The sequence below is a fragment of the Bubalus bubalis genome, chromosome 6 (genome assembly GCF_019923935.1).
Source record: "Bubalus bubalis isolate 160015118507 breed Murrah chromosome 6, NDDB_SH_1, whole genome shotgun sequence".
Classification (NCBI taxonomy): domain Eukaryota; kingdom Metazoa; phylum Chordata; class Mammalia; order Artiodactyla; family Bovidae; genus Bubalus; species Bubalus bubalis.
The window spans coordinates 79168181-79183401 of record NC_059162.1 but is presented as its reverse complement, the minus strand read 5'-3'; the positions used below and the strand labels follow the sequence as shown (position 1 = coordinate 79183401).

Below are 15221 nucleotides of genomic sequence, written 5' to 3'. Positions count from 1 at the left end.
CCCTGGAACATGTTGTCTTTCTGCCTGTCATAAACTTCCTTAGCATGGCATCTTCTTGCATAGTCACAGTCTTAGTACATTAGATTCCTTTCCATATTTTTGCACACCATATTTTTTTCCACTATCTCTGCAAAACAAATTCTATTCATTATTTAAGGCTAAAATAAAACCTCATTTATTTCCCAGAAACCCAAAGATTTTAATATTTAATTATATTCTTTGATTCACTCATTTTACAAATATTTTTGAGAACCTATTAAGTGCATATTTAACATATGTAAGTCTTTCCTGCCTGACTAGACCTAAAATTCTTGAGAGTCATATTTGCTTTGAGCTTCATTTGGATCCTATCACAGCTTTGCTCACTTCTAAGAAAATATAGCTAAGGTCTTACCTTCATTTCTACTGGGGAAGCTTGATCACAGTTCCTTCCTGCTGAAGACAGCCTCAGAATTTCTATTCCAGTTGTGCTGTTTTATCCTATTTTTAAGTGCATTTCCTGCCAAGCAACATGGATCACTTTTTTTGGCTTGGAAAAGAATATCACAAAAGTTTGGAAAAGAAAGAAAAATTTCAATGCCTCTTACATAATGTTCGCTGTTACAACGTTACACAGCTTCTTTAATATTTTTCTATGCTTATATTTTTGAGAATTATAATCATTGGGTATGTCCAATTTTATATCCTACATATAAAGCTTACATCTTGAATCTTGCTTTTTCTTTTAACATAGGGGTATAAACATTTTTTTTTTCAGGTTCTGCCTCAGAGAGGCACTCAAGATTGAATATAACAGAGAAAAAATATATCTGTTATTTGTTGAACCTTTGCTAGGTTTCCGGAGAAGGCAATGGCACCCCACTCCAGTACTCTTGCCTGGAAAATCCCATGGACGGAGGAGCCTGGTAGGCTGCAGTCCAGGGGTTCACTAAGGGTCGGACAAAACTGAGCGACTTCATTTTCACTTTTCACTTTCATGCATTGGAGAAGGAAATGGCAACCTACTCCAGCGTTCTTCCTGGCCTAGTGGGCTGCCGTCTAGGGGTCGCACAGAGTCGGACACGACTGAAGCAACTTAGCAGCAGGAGCAGCTAGGTTTCAAGCAGGTTTTGAATAAGAGCTCTAAATTTCTGCTTATTCCTCTTTGGTCAGTGTTAGAAAAGCTCAATAATTGTAATCATGCCTCGGTGTATGATGAGGAAATTCTTTTCCTTGTCATATTGAACTGAACACCTGGAAAGCCTGTGGGGTTCTCTCCTTAGAAGACTTACAGAGGTGCAGTTTCTCCCTCCCCCACTCTCCTATCTACTCTGTCAATTTTGCTGCCAACCTCTGCATAATATAGTCAAATTATGTGCGAGAAATTCAACCCTAGTTTCCTGGGTGATGGTACAATGCCACTACTTAGTATTCCTAGTCACATAGCTGCAGTTCCATCACTCTGTTAATCTATATATATCTTCATGTTCAAGAAGCAGACATTTCAAATCCAGCATGTATTAAGGGTTTTCAATGTACCAAGTAAGAAAACATAGGAGCTTCTGGATCTCAGTATTGATGAAGCCATTTTTTTATTACTAAAAATTATATTTATTTTTTAAACTTTTTTCTTACAGAAAATCTTAAACACACAAAAGTGGGAGGTTTTTGATATTAAGATTTGAGAATCCACTGTCTGGACCAATATTTTTAGATTCAATGATTTCTGCAGTGTATCTTTTCCAGTTCAATTTTGCAAAGTCAAAACTCTTCATATTCTTTTTTAGACTATTGTATGTCTGAACTTTAAATTTTGGCCTGTTTTAATAGCCTGAGTTTTCATATTCATAAATCAGTGACTCTTTTTCCTCTGGAGTTTGCACAAGTATGGTGCACCCTTAAATTTTGGAAATGTTATTGAGGTTCTTTGTTTCTGAAGTGAATTCTAGTGATCTACACAAAACAAATGTCATGAACTGAAGTGTCTGCTTCAGAATGGCCAAGTTTGTGTGATTTAAACCAGGAAATTCTAGCTCTTTCTACCTCTTGGTTGCTCAATTCTCTGTGATGAGTATTTGCATATGTACATATAAGAAGTTTAAACTAATGGTAAAATTGAAATTAAGATTTTTTGGGTCATGCATATTTTTTGTATTGGTTTAGTTTTCCTTTTTATTGACAGTAGCATCAATGGATCATGGAGAAGGAAATGGCAACCCACTCCAGTATTCCTGTCTGGAGAATCCTATGGACTGAGAAGCCTGGCAGGCCACAGTCCATAGGGTCACAGAGTCGGACACAACTGAAGTGACTTAGCATGCATGCATGCATCAATGGATCATATACCTTAAATTCAAAATCTGCTATGTTTTAACTGTGTTGGTGGTTTAGGCACTAAGTCATGTCCAACTCTTGCAACCCCATGGACTGTAGCCCACCAGGCTCCTCTGTCCATAGGATTTTCCAGGTAAGAATACTGAAGTGGGTTGCTATTTCTTTTCTAGTTTTAGTTGTGTTACTTTGGCCAAATCAATTTTCTGATCCTCTGTTATCTCATTATTAAAAAAAAGATGAAAGCAATTTCACAGATTGTTATGGAGATCAAATGAAATACTGGTTGGGAAGATAATTCATAAGTATAAAGCCTTTCACTAAAACCTAGTATTTCTATAGTCTTAAAGATCGTTGATAATTTGGGAGCCTAATTATTACCCGCTATTCCTTTTCTCTCCCTTTAGATAGCTTTTCTTGGACTTTTGCATGTTGTGAACCTCTTTTCTCACAGCTCAGCTTTAGTTAGCTTGGTAAACTGTGATATTTGCTTATCCACATGCATTGTATACCTTCAGATGTTAGTGCAGAGAACACCGTGTATTTGTATTTAACTAAGGATACTGAGCTGTTCTTTTTTGTGTGTCTTTTTTCCCTGTAGGTCTTAAAAATTGACAGCACAGCTGCCCTGAATAACAGACATCCTGAGAGGGGCTGTTTTTCACCTGTATAATGAAGAAAAGCAGGAGTGTGATGACAGTGACGGCTGATGATGTAAGTTCCAAAAGCCATAGAATTGCCGACTCTACCCACTCTTTGTCTGCCTAATAAAGAAGGCATTCCATGATTCTGTTCTAAGGGCAGGTAAGGTTGTTTAGAAGCACCACTCCATCACTAGGTATTTCTATGACACGGGGCATTGCCAGCCCTTGGACCCAGAACTCTGCGAGGTAGACAGCAGACATACCACCCTCGTTGCAGCTTGGAAATAAGCTCAGTTTGAGCTTTGTGGTTTTTATTTGCAAAATACCAGTCTGGAAATTTTTCTTTTCACCATTTCTTGATGACTTTCTTGTACATTTTTATCCGTGTATAGCTAGTCCTTGAGTCACCTCTTGAGGTGGGGTCTTTGACAGCTGTTTGTATTTAGAAGAAATTTGTGAGGTACACATCTTCTAGGACTTAACTGCTCAGTGTGGGCCTCAGACCAGCAGTGCCAGCATCACCTGTGGATTTGTTAGAAATGCAGAATCTCAGAACCAGACCTTAGACCTATTGATCAAACTTTGTATTAACAAGTTCCCAGGGAGACCAGTTATGTACATTATATTTGAGAAGCCCTGCTCTGGGTCCTTTGAAGAAGTGAAGAAGTCTATAGACATTATTTTCAATAGCTTTGCATCTTGGTCAGCTGAGATTATCTTTTTTGCTTTCAATTGATCAATCCCCCATTCGTGTCTCTTAAAGAAAAAACCCTGGGATTTTCCCATAGTACTATTTGTATAAGGTATGCTCCAGATTCTATTTCTTTGGAAGAGTAAAACTAAGCAATGCAGTCTGTCTATAAAGGATGATCAATTATTTTTTCTTTTCATTCTATCATTGCAGTGATTATCCTAATCCTCTCTGAGGTAATGGTTGACACAACGAAAAGACAGGGAAGTTTTCTCAGAAGAATGTGCAGGAAAGAAATGCATGTTTGAAGAATACAAACCCCACCTGGAGTGGATTGTTTTTACCTAGATTTGCACTGTCCAGCATGGCAGCCGCTAGTCAAATGTGACTCTGAAGCACTAGTGTGAATGGAGAGGTGCTGTAAATGTGAAATACATTTTGGATCTTGAATTCATAACAGTACAGATAGAAAAGAGTATAAAATATGTCATTAGTAATTTTTGATATAGATTACATGTTGAAATGTCAATATTTTGGACAATCTAGGCTAAGTAAAATATATTATTAAAGGTAATTTCATATTTCTTTTTTTTAATGCGATTACTAGAATATTTAAAATTGTACATTTAGCTCCCATTTGTGGCTTGTTCTTTATTTCTAGTAAACAGTAATAATCTAAAACTTTTCACCATGTACCTCAACTTTTCAAATATAGTACAGAAGATCATATCAAATGTTACACACAGTATCTCTTCCCTAACAATGAAAGCAACTTGGCAGATCCTATGTTTTATATGCCACACTCTGAAGAAAGATTCACCCTTAAGTCAAGGATGTTTTATTATATTCTTAGTTATTTCAGCTCAGCAAACAGTTACTCAGTGATTTAAATGTTCACTTGATATTATTTAGCGCCTCTTATGCACCAAACACTGGTTAGTTCTAGGGATTAGTGTTCTTGTCCCTTTGAAGTTTATATTACAGAGGGGAGGGCATAAATAAATCAATAAATTATAAAATAATTCCAGCTGTAATAAGAGCTGTACAGAAAAATGAAGTTGGTCGGGTGGGGGGGAAGAATAACTGGATGATGACTATAAGTGTTTATAGAAGGATGACATGAAGAAATGGCATATGGATGGTGAAGACATATGAACGTTGAAGGAATGAACTCTGAGAAGATCTGGGGGAGGAGCATTTCTGGCAAAGGGAACAGTGGGATTTGCAGAAGTAACATTCAAATTAATGTTTTTTCCCTCTGCAAATCTTTGATCTGATAAATGATACAGTCAACCAATATCATGCTGGTTAAAATAGGAAAAGAAATCCAGGATCACAAATTCAGAAGTTTAGAATTGACAGAATTAGATTTTGCCTTTGAGGGTGTTAGCAAATTGGGGACAGTAATTATTAGTATGAATTAGAGTTTGAGGTAATTATATTGATAACGCAACATGGGTTAATGAAGTGTTTGTAAAACAGTGTTAATGTTTTCAACATTTAACTTAATTTCTAAAAGGCTATTCCATTATGTTCTTTTGTGGCAATGCATTTTCACATTAATTGGAGTCTTTAGAAAAAATTCTTAAGACTCAAAGAATGACTCCACATCTCTATTTCAAGTATATTCACAAGTCAGTATGGGAGATATTTTGTGGTAGGTGGTGACTTTGTTACCTTTCAAATAAGTATCATGTAAGTACCCATTTAGTTTATTCACTGCACTTATACCTGGTTGGTAATATTTACTTTCCTAAAAGAGGAAAAAATATCCAATAACTGTATTATAAGACCATTGTGATTTGTGGTTTAACTAAGTGACATTCTCATTTTTGTTCTTTTGTACAGTATTTCTTGTATAGGTGGTAAAATATTTGCTGAAGACTTTGGCTTCCAGATAATTGATACTTTCTTTATGTGTATATTTGGAACAAACTGATATATAAAAGTTCTGACTTTTAGTTGTTCTTGAATCTCTTTAGGAAGACTTTGCCTCTTCTAAGACTTTCTTTCTCCTGTAGTCTTTTGAGAAAGAAACTTACATATGCTATGTTTTCTTCTCAGCTCTTACTTCTAACACATACAAATACACACACACACACACACACACACACACACACACGAGTAAGTGCCAGGCCATGGTAGATTTAACATAATCAGTTACTAAACCAGTTTGTTTAAACCAAAGGTGGTCTAGTCCCAATTACTAAACAGTTAAATCCTGGGCACATTCCAGAATATTTCAAACTCTGGAGAATTCTAGATTGTTGGGTCTTCTTCCTGCTGCTGAATTGTTGTTCTACTGAATTTTAAATAAGTGGTATTTGAAAACCTTAAGTCAAACAGAGAAAAATATGATGACATCCCATTTCCAGGTGGAGAGAATGGGGCCCCTGAAAATTGTCAGGCCTATGCATGCCCAGATTTTCATCATGAAAATGTGGCTTTGTATAGATGCTGCTAAGTCACTTCAGTCGTGTCCGACTCTGTGTGACCCCATAGATGGCAGCCCACCAGGCTCCCCCATCCCTGAGATTCTCCAGGCAAGAATACTGGAGTGGGTTGCCATTTCCTTCTCCAATGCATGAAAGAGAAAAGTGAAAGTGAAGTCACTCAGTCGTGTCCGACCCTCAGCAACCCCATGGATTGCAGCCTACCAGGCTCCTCCATCCATGGGATTTTCCAGGCAGGAGTACCGGAGTGGGGTGCCATTGCCTTCTCCGTTGTATAGATGAGATAAGCATAAATAACTAGAACATAAGTCCTGCTGCTTTTTGCTCTTGTACCCTCTCAAATTAGGACTGTACAAGATTCTAATACGTGTGCTACAAATATTTGTTGAATGATCCCAGCTAGGCCCTTAAACTTGAGTTAATTATTATTATATGAGCTAGTATAGGGATGGGTAGAGGAGTGGTGGGTGGAGAAATTCTGTTTGTTTAAAGGTAGTTTAGTTCCAGGCTCTCCTAAGTCTATTTTGAAGGGCAGTAGGAAGTACCTGTCTTTTTAAGGGCTACTGAATGACTTCCAGGTGAGAGATCTTGGTCTGATGTTAGGACTTCAATTATTGCTTAAGATACGAGTGGAGAGTGACAGATAGAACGTTTAAACTCCAAGTGGCTATCAGTGGCTATTTGCATTTCCGCAACATTTGCTGTCTAGCTCAGAGGTTAAAGCGTCTGCCTGCAATGCGTTCGAACCCTGGGTTGGGAAGATCCCCTGGAGAAGGAAATGGCAACCCACTCCAGTATTCTTGCCTGGAGAATCCCATGGATGGAGGAGCCTGGCGGGCAACAGTCCACGGGGTCGCAAAGAGTTGGACACGACTGAGTGTCTTCACTTTCACTTTCACTTTCAAGCCAGTATGAGTGGTGAACCAGGCAGAGGCTCTTTGGGGTCTTCTACTCTTCACAGTACCAGGAACCAGAGTCACCAAGAGATATAGGAAGAATGAATAACTCTTATTGTTGGTTATAATTCAATACCCTTATCTTCTCAGAAGTATTTCATTTCATGTCAGCCTTAGGGCACGTATTGAACATATAGCAGTTCAGTTCAGGACCAGATAGAGTATATTCTTTTTTTTCTGAACTCTTATATATTTAACCCCCTCCCCCTATTGACCCCTAAACCCCCTCAACTCTGAGGAGAACTTTTATGAGAAAAGGAAAAGTCAGGTACCCAGTCACCCACAATTATGAGTATCTTCCTGGTCTGAGATAGAAAATATTTTTCCTTCAAAACATTGAGCAAGAAATGTTATACTTTAGCTAGTATAGCTTGTTCCCATGTTGCAGAATGATAACATCAGTATCCAAAATATATTTTCAGTGAATAGCTTTTATTTTAGCAAGTTAAAAGAGAAAGAAAAAAAAGGAATAATTAAAAAAAAATAAGATATCCACAGTCCTAAAGATCACCATGACTATGCAACTGATATGTTTAAAATTTGAGCATTAGCCCCCATGCTTATGTCTTCTCTTAAGCTTTTGATGTCAGTGTTAGATTCTGATTGTGAAATACTGAATAAGGACTTTATGAGTGACAGCTTGATCATTCAGTTTCTTATTTTACTACATTGTGCATCATTTTAAACATTTGAATCTCATTTTCTTTTTCCTCTTTTTTCTTCCCCTGTGGTTCCTCTAGAATGTTAAAGATTATTTTGAATGTAGCTTGAGTAAATCCTACAGTTCTTCGAGTAACACACTTGGGATCGACCTCTGGAGGGGGAGAAGGTGCTGCTCAGGAAACTTGCAGTTGCCACCACTGTCTCAAAGACAGAGCGGAAGGTCAAGGACACCTGAGGGAGATGGCATTTCCAGACCAACCACGCTTCCTCTGATGACACTGCCGAGCATTGCTATTACAACTGTATCCCAGGAGTGGTGAGTAGCCCCCAGTGTAAATGTCAGCTGGAAGTTTTATTTTCCAGTTACTCCAGATACAATTTTCTTGTTACTAAAATGTTAGTTATCTGTGGAATAACTAAGACTTTTGACATTTTGAGAATTTTTTTCCCTTTGGGTAGCAAAATGAGATCTTTTAAACAGTGGAGATACTGTCTACTACTTAAGATTGGGAGGAGCCTGTTGAAGAAGGAATGAGATGCATTTTTATTAATGGCTGGGAAAGCAAAATTACTGCCTATGATTGTTTTTTTTTTTTAACTTCAGTGAATGTTAACATGTTTAATTTAGAAAAGAACAATCATATGAGAGTACCTAAAGGAAATACAGATATATGAAATATATAAATGATCTATATTATATATATGAATGACAAGAGATATTATTATTGCTATACTCAAAATATAATCATTCTTAGTTTCTTTTCACTATAATCCCACTTTAATAATTTCAGTTTATGATTAGATAGTAAATAAAACACTTTTGTAAATCAAAAGAGGAATGAAAATTGTACTATGGGAGATGCTTGGACTTTTTGCAGAATCTATGTTTGTGAAAGAGACTATTTTAATCTAGTGTTGAAACATTAACCAAGTACATATAATTTATGACTGTGGTTAAAATGATATTTCTTCAAATATATGTTTTTATCACATATTTAGTATTTAGCCGTTTCTCTGATTTTTCTTTTTCCTTTACATAATCCAAATATTTTTCCAAGAATAGCCTGCTTATATAACATGGAGTCCTGTTCAAATGAAAAATACTTTCTCTATATTTTATATAATTTTAAATTATAATAATATGGTGCTTTTAAAATGACTTTTAAAGTCATTTTTTAAGGAAAAGAACTAAACATTAAATCACTGTACAATATCATTGCCGTAAATCCTTAAAATCTGTGAGCTTTATTGTGTGCCGCATTCCATGACCATATATGGAGCTGTGCAGTGCTGATGAGTAGTCCCGTGTGTGCTCATTGGGTGATGCAGGAAAGCTTTTAGCTGGTGGTTATCAAATATACCAAGAATTAGATCCCTGAGACTTCAGGTATCACAGTTACTAGCATGAAATGGTTCACCAAGAAGTCTGTATACGATAGACAAGCATGTAAAACGTTATAAGGGAAATGGGTTAAAATTTTGAAAAGCAGTAACTGGCATCTTCTCCTTAGCTGAATTAACATTACAATAGTCATAACCAATCACTGAGAGCTCAAATGGGCATGTGGCTCCCACATCGCTTACTCAGTCACATAGCCTATATGATCAGTCTTGGTTTGCTTCTACATTATGACAGATTTGGAATCTAAAATATAAATCTACATGGATTTATATTTCAACAAGTTGGCACCAGTGCGGTAGTACCAGTTGTTACAATATTGAAATGCTTCCTGATGTTGGTAAATAACATGCTTTCCTGGGCTCTATGATTGTCCTTATTACTATCCCAGGCTCTTCCCCAGAAGAAAATTCTTCACAAACCAGCAGTAAAGAGGTGATCAGTTGATGACTAGTACAGGAGGAGCCCAGTTTCTTTGGGCATTGGTGCTTTCTCTGTTAGAATAACAGTCCGGATAAAATGTACCTTGCAGTGTTGCAATTCATTTTACCCAAAGACCCTTTGGGAGTTATGGAATTGTTCTTTCCTTAAAGTATTGAATCCAGACTCTGACATGTTGGGCATGCTTCTTTACCTCTCTAAGTTGAATGTGTTCATCTGTACATACAAAGAGAATAATTGTACTCAGTCTCATGGGCTATTGTAAGGATTAGATATGGTGATCGCTATAAAATGCCTAGTTTAGTAAAAAGCACATGTTAGGCAGTCAACAAACATTAGGTTCTCTTCTCTTGATCATTATCCATTAAAGCCTTTTGAACATGAGAAACCATGTTTCAAGTATCAGTAACCTTAGGCTGAGCATCAGTAGTTTAGAATGAAATGGAGGATTTACCCATTATCCAGTTGGTCATGCAGTCAGCTAGCACCACATATGAGTAATTAACTTATAATTTTCTTGTTTTCCCCAATCACCTGGATACTTTTTAAAGTGTGAGAGTATTCAGTCATTGACTGCAAATTTATTTTTAAGTATAAGCAAATAAAAGCATTTCAATGCATCCCTTAGAAATATTTCTTTTGTAATATTCATAGAGACTGGAGGAATTCTGGCAGAGGAATTTTCATTGAAAGACTATTTGATTAGAAGTGAGAAAGTAGGGTTCAGATATCATCAGGGCCATCACTTGATGAAAGGTCCTAGAGATAAGGAATGTAGCCTACAACCCTGTGTGGGAAAGAATTATACTCACCACTTAGAGTGCGGAGAATGTGGAATCAATCTACAAGCCTAGATGATGGGTCAGTAAACTTTTCTTGCCGGTTAGTAAATATTTTTGGCTTTGTGGGCTTTATAGTCACTGTTGTGACTATTCAGCATCACCAGTGTAGTATGAATGTGGCCATAGACAGTGCATAAATGAATGTAGCTGGTCTCCAGTAAAACTTTATTTATGTAAACAGGCAGGAGGCTAGATTTTGCCTGCCAGTCAGTTTGATGACTTCTGTTCTAGACTAGCAAATATCCCCAAGATATGATGCCCTCTCTGATAATTGCTTTGACAGCTGTAACTGGGTGAAACTGACCTTGAGTTCCTGGTTGGTGTTCTAAACGTGTCAAAGATATGGGAATATGTGCTATAGATCAAGTCTTTAAAGCTAGTGAAGGAATTTGAATGAGAACAAATAATAATTACTACCCAGTGTATATAAAGTTAAATATTGGGTTGGCCAAAAAGTTCGTTTGGGTTTTTTCTATAAGATGTTATGGAAAAACTTGTACAAACTTTTTGGCTAACCCAATAGAAAAGATTGCTATAAATTTAGCTCTTGTTTGGGGAGAATACATTGGATGAAGGGAGTTGGGCATCATCACAGGCAAAAGGCCTGGAATAGAAGGAAAGTGACTTGATTTACTGTGGAGAAAGGAAGAGTGAGGACCTGAGTCCAGTTGGGTGAACATCCATCTTGCTATCTTTTGGGTGAATTTCATCATTCCACAAAAACTCAAATGAATAAACAGAGATGATACAACTTTTCAGAGTTGTGGTGAGAGAGAAAATGTTTTTGGTGTATGTAGCATAGTAACTAGCACTTTAGTGGTTATTTTGATATTATTGTTTTTTTATTGTTAAATATTGACTAAACAGCCAGCATTATGCATTTTTTTATTGCTGGGATTTCCGGGGGAATTTCACCACCTGCGTTATTAGAACCATCTTGGAAATATGATGAAAGAAGAATTCATATATGAAAGCAGGATGCTATTTTTATTACTGATAAAGTTGATACTGGAATATGTACTCTATGTCTGTGGGCAAGTAGATGTCTAACACTGTGCACCATAATTATACAGACTTACCACGCAGTGATAGGAAGTGCTAGTGCTGGCCAGGCAGATCTTGTCCTCAGAGAGAGAATCGAACTCTAAAAAACTTGAACATGAAAGAGTTGTAGAATCCTGCCCAGGTGAGACAGTAGAAAGGAAGGACTGATTTGTGCATGTCTGCTTTCTCCTCTGGAAAGACCAATGAGGATTAAATTACTCCTTCTCCCCATGGAAGGCTGAGTGAAAAGGCAGAAGGTGGTTAAGGAATGTTAAGACAGTGGCATTTGACACTTGGAAGACACATCCAAAAGTGAAAAAATACGTTCTTCCTGACATTCCCCAACCTTTCCCCTTCTTTTCACCTTTAGTCTGGGGTTTCACTAGGGACGTGGCTGATGCCACATATCTGGTGGTCTTTATTTTTTTTTAATAGTTCAAGGAGTTTACTGACCTACCAAATTTATTAGTGTCGCTACCGTCACCACAACCAAATTAGGAAAATAAGTCAATACTCAGCCTTGACTGTCTATAGTTAAATCTTTAATTTAAACTTTCCTCCATGAGGCTCTTAGAACTCTTTGACTCCTTCTAACACTTCCTTGTTTGCAATTGTTAATTATCTGTTTTTTAACCTGAAAATACACTAGCTCTCTGTTTGGGATCATTTACCTTTTGGCTTGAAGTAAGTCCTTTAGAATTTACTGTCATTATTTTTCTGTTTCTCTGAAAATTTCCTTATTTTGTCTCATGCTTGAAAGTGTTTTCTTTTTCATTATGTAGCGGTCTGTTTAATTCAACACTTTCCCTTTGCCTTTTGGCTTCCATTACTGTTGTTGGGAAAATGGCTCAATTGTTTTACTGTGTAAATAAACTGCATTTGGGGTGGGGGACCCTTGATTTCTGAACTCCATCTTTGATGTGTCTACGGGTGGATTTCCTTTTATTTATCCTGCATGAGATTTACTGGACTTCTTGAATATGTTGTTTGGTATCTTTTATCATTGGATCTGAAATATTCTTTGTCATTATTTCTTCAAATATTTTCTCTGTCAGCCTTTTGCTCCTCTGCTATTGGACTTGGTATTTTGGATCTATTGGAATGTATTTAGGATCTACTTCTTTATCTTCCATTTCTTTTAATGTCTTTCACACATATATGGTTAAACAGTATTTGTCTTTCTGGGTTGTATTCTTATAATTGCTTTTGGTCTGCTTCTGGTTTGCTAATTCTCTTTTCAACTATGTTTAATTTGCTGTTAAACCTATTATATTGCATATGTCAATTTTGATTATTATATTTTTTATTTTTAAAATTTGTATTTATTTAGCTTTTAAGTATGAGGTAATTTTATGTAGTTTTCTTTTCCCTACATGTATTAGTTAACTATTGTTGCATAACAAATAACCCCCAAATGTAATGGCTTAAAATAACAAGCATGTTTTATCTTCTATTTTCTGTGGGCCAGGAATCTAGTTGTGATCTAGCTGGGTCCCTCTGACTGGGTCTGTCACAAGGCCAGAGTCAAGTTACTAACCAGTGATACCATCATTTCAATGGTTGACTGGGTGAGAGGGACAGCTTCCAAGCTCACTCACATGGTTTTTGACAGGTTCATGTCCTTGTTGCCTGTTGACTGAAAACATCAGTTTTTGCTATATGGACCTCTCTCTTGGGCTACTCACGACATGGCGGTTTGCTTTGTATGGAACAAGGGCTTTTGATAGAGAAAGACCGATAGACATAAAAAAATTTTTAGTGATATCACATCACTTTTACACATTATATTCATTAGATCTAGCCCATACAAAGGGGAGGAATTGTGCAAGGGCCTGAATATGAGGAGGTGGGCATCACTGAGGACTAAGTTGGAGGTTGCCTATCATATTGCTTCCCAGGTGGTGCTAGTGGTAAAGAACCTGCCTGCCAATGCAGGAGATGTAAGATATGCAGTTTTGATCCCTGGGTCAGGAAGATCCCCTGAAGGATGGCATAGCCACCCACTCCATTCTTGCCTGGAGAATCCCATGGACAGAGGAGCGTGGCAGGCTACAGTCTATAGGGTCACAAAGAGTGGGACAGGACTGATGTGACTTGTACACACAACTCATACTGCAGATGTCTTCAAGCTTTTAAAACATTCTCTAAATATAGCAAGAGAAAGGAGAATAGACAAATCCACTATTAAGCTGTAGACTTCAACGCTGCAGAAAACTGATAGAGCAAACAAGGAGAAAATCATTAGAAATATATTTGACCTGAATAGCATTATCAATCAACTTTATGTAATTGAAGTTTTTAGAATACTTCATCCAATAACAACACAATATATATTCTTCTCAAGATTGCATTGAATGCTCACCGAGACACATCTATTCTGGGCTATAACCCATAGCTTAACAAATTTAAAATAATTAAATGGTCTGTGCTCTCAGACATAGTGGAATTAAATAAGAAATCAACAACAGAAACATAAGTGGGAAGTTCCAAATATTCAGAGATTAGAAATCCAACTATAAATAATAGACCAAAATAGCCAAAGAGAAATCTCAAGAAAAAATTAAAAGTATTTCAAACTAAGTAAAAATAAAAGTAATATTTACTATAATTTATAGAATGCAAAGAGCATTGCTTAAAGGGAAATTTATTTCTATACCTATATCTATCTATATATCTGTTTCTATCTCTTCCTGTGTATATATTTGACAAGAACAAAGAACTAAATCAATAAGCCTTCTGTATAAGAAAACTATAAAGAAAAGGAACAATTTAAGACTCAAGTAAGCAGAAGAAAAATAATAATTAGAGCAGAAATCAATGCAATTGAAGACAGGAAAATAATAGAGAAAATTAGTGCAATCAAAAGATGGTGCTTTGTAAAAGTCAATACACTGATAAACTTTTGATCAGGTTAGCCAAGAAAAAGAAGAAAAGACATAAATTACCACTTTTAGAAATGAAAGAGAGAACATTACTATTGATTCCCTGGAGATGAAAAAAATAATAAAGGAATACTGTGAGCCACTCTCCCACATATTAGAAAATTTAGTTGAAATGGACTAATCCCTGTACTGTGCGTGGGAAGTTGCCTCAGTCATGTCTGACTCTTTGCAACCCCAGGGACTGAAACACACCAGGCTTCTCTGTTCATGGGATTCTCGAGGTAAGAATACTGGAGTGGGTTGCCATTTCCTCCTCCAGGGAATCTTCCTGACCCAGGGGTTGAACCTGAGTCTCTTATGTATCATGCATTGGCAAGCAGTTTCTTTACCACTAGCGCCACCTTGTAGGTGAACTGGTGAGTTGTGATACATACACACAATGCGGTAATTGATATAGAATATAGTAGGAGGTGCACAGAGAAAGATGAATTTTAGACAATATTAGAAATTTCTTCTTTTGAGACATGTAAATTCAGTGCAGAAAAGAAGGAATGTATTGGAAATGACAAGGAGAGAAATAGGAAAAACTCATTTCCAAAGGTGGAGATCAGTTCAGTTCAGTCACTCAGTCGTGTCCGACTCTTTGAGACCCCATGAATCACAGCACGCCAGGCCTCCCTGTCCATCACCAACTCCCAGAGTTTACTCAAACTCATGTCCATCGAGTCGGTGATGCCATCCAGCCATCTCATCCTCTGTCATCCCCTTCTCCTCCTGCCCTTAATCCCTCCTAGCATCAGGGTCTTTTCCAATGAGTCAACTCTTTGCACAAGGTGGCCAAAGTATTGGAGTTTCAGCTTCAACATCAGTCCTTCCAGTGAACACCCAGGACTGAT

General features: G+C 37.0%; 1 protein-coding gene across 1 annotated transcript in view; it reads left to right on the top strand.

Annotated features, from left to right (window-relative positions):
* Positions 1-2967: 2967 nt before the first annotated feature.
* PDE4B (phosphodiesterase 4B) overlaps positions 2968-15221 on the top strand; it is a 544019-nt gene continuing 531765 nt past the window's right edge. Inside the window, exons 1-2 of the mRNA XM_025288533.3 lie at positions 2968-3024; positions 7795-8033. Of these exons, the coding sequence (XP_025144318.2) occupies positions 2983-3024; positions 7795-8033 (281 nt within the window). The 5' untranslated portion in view covers positions 2968-2982. The remainder of the gene's footprint in view (positions 3025-7794; positions 8034-15221) is intronic.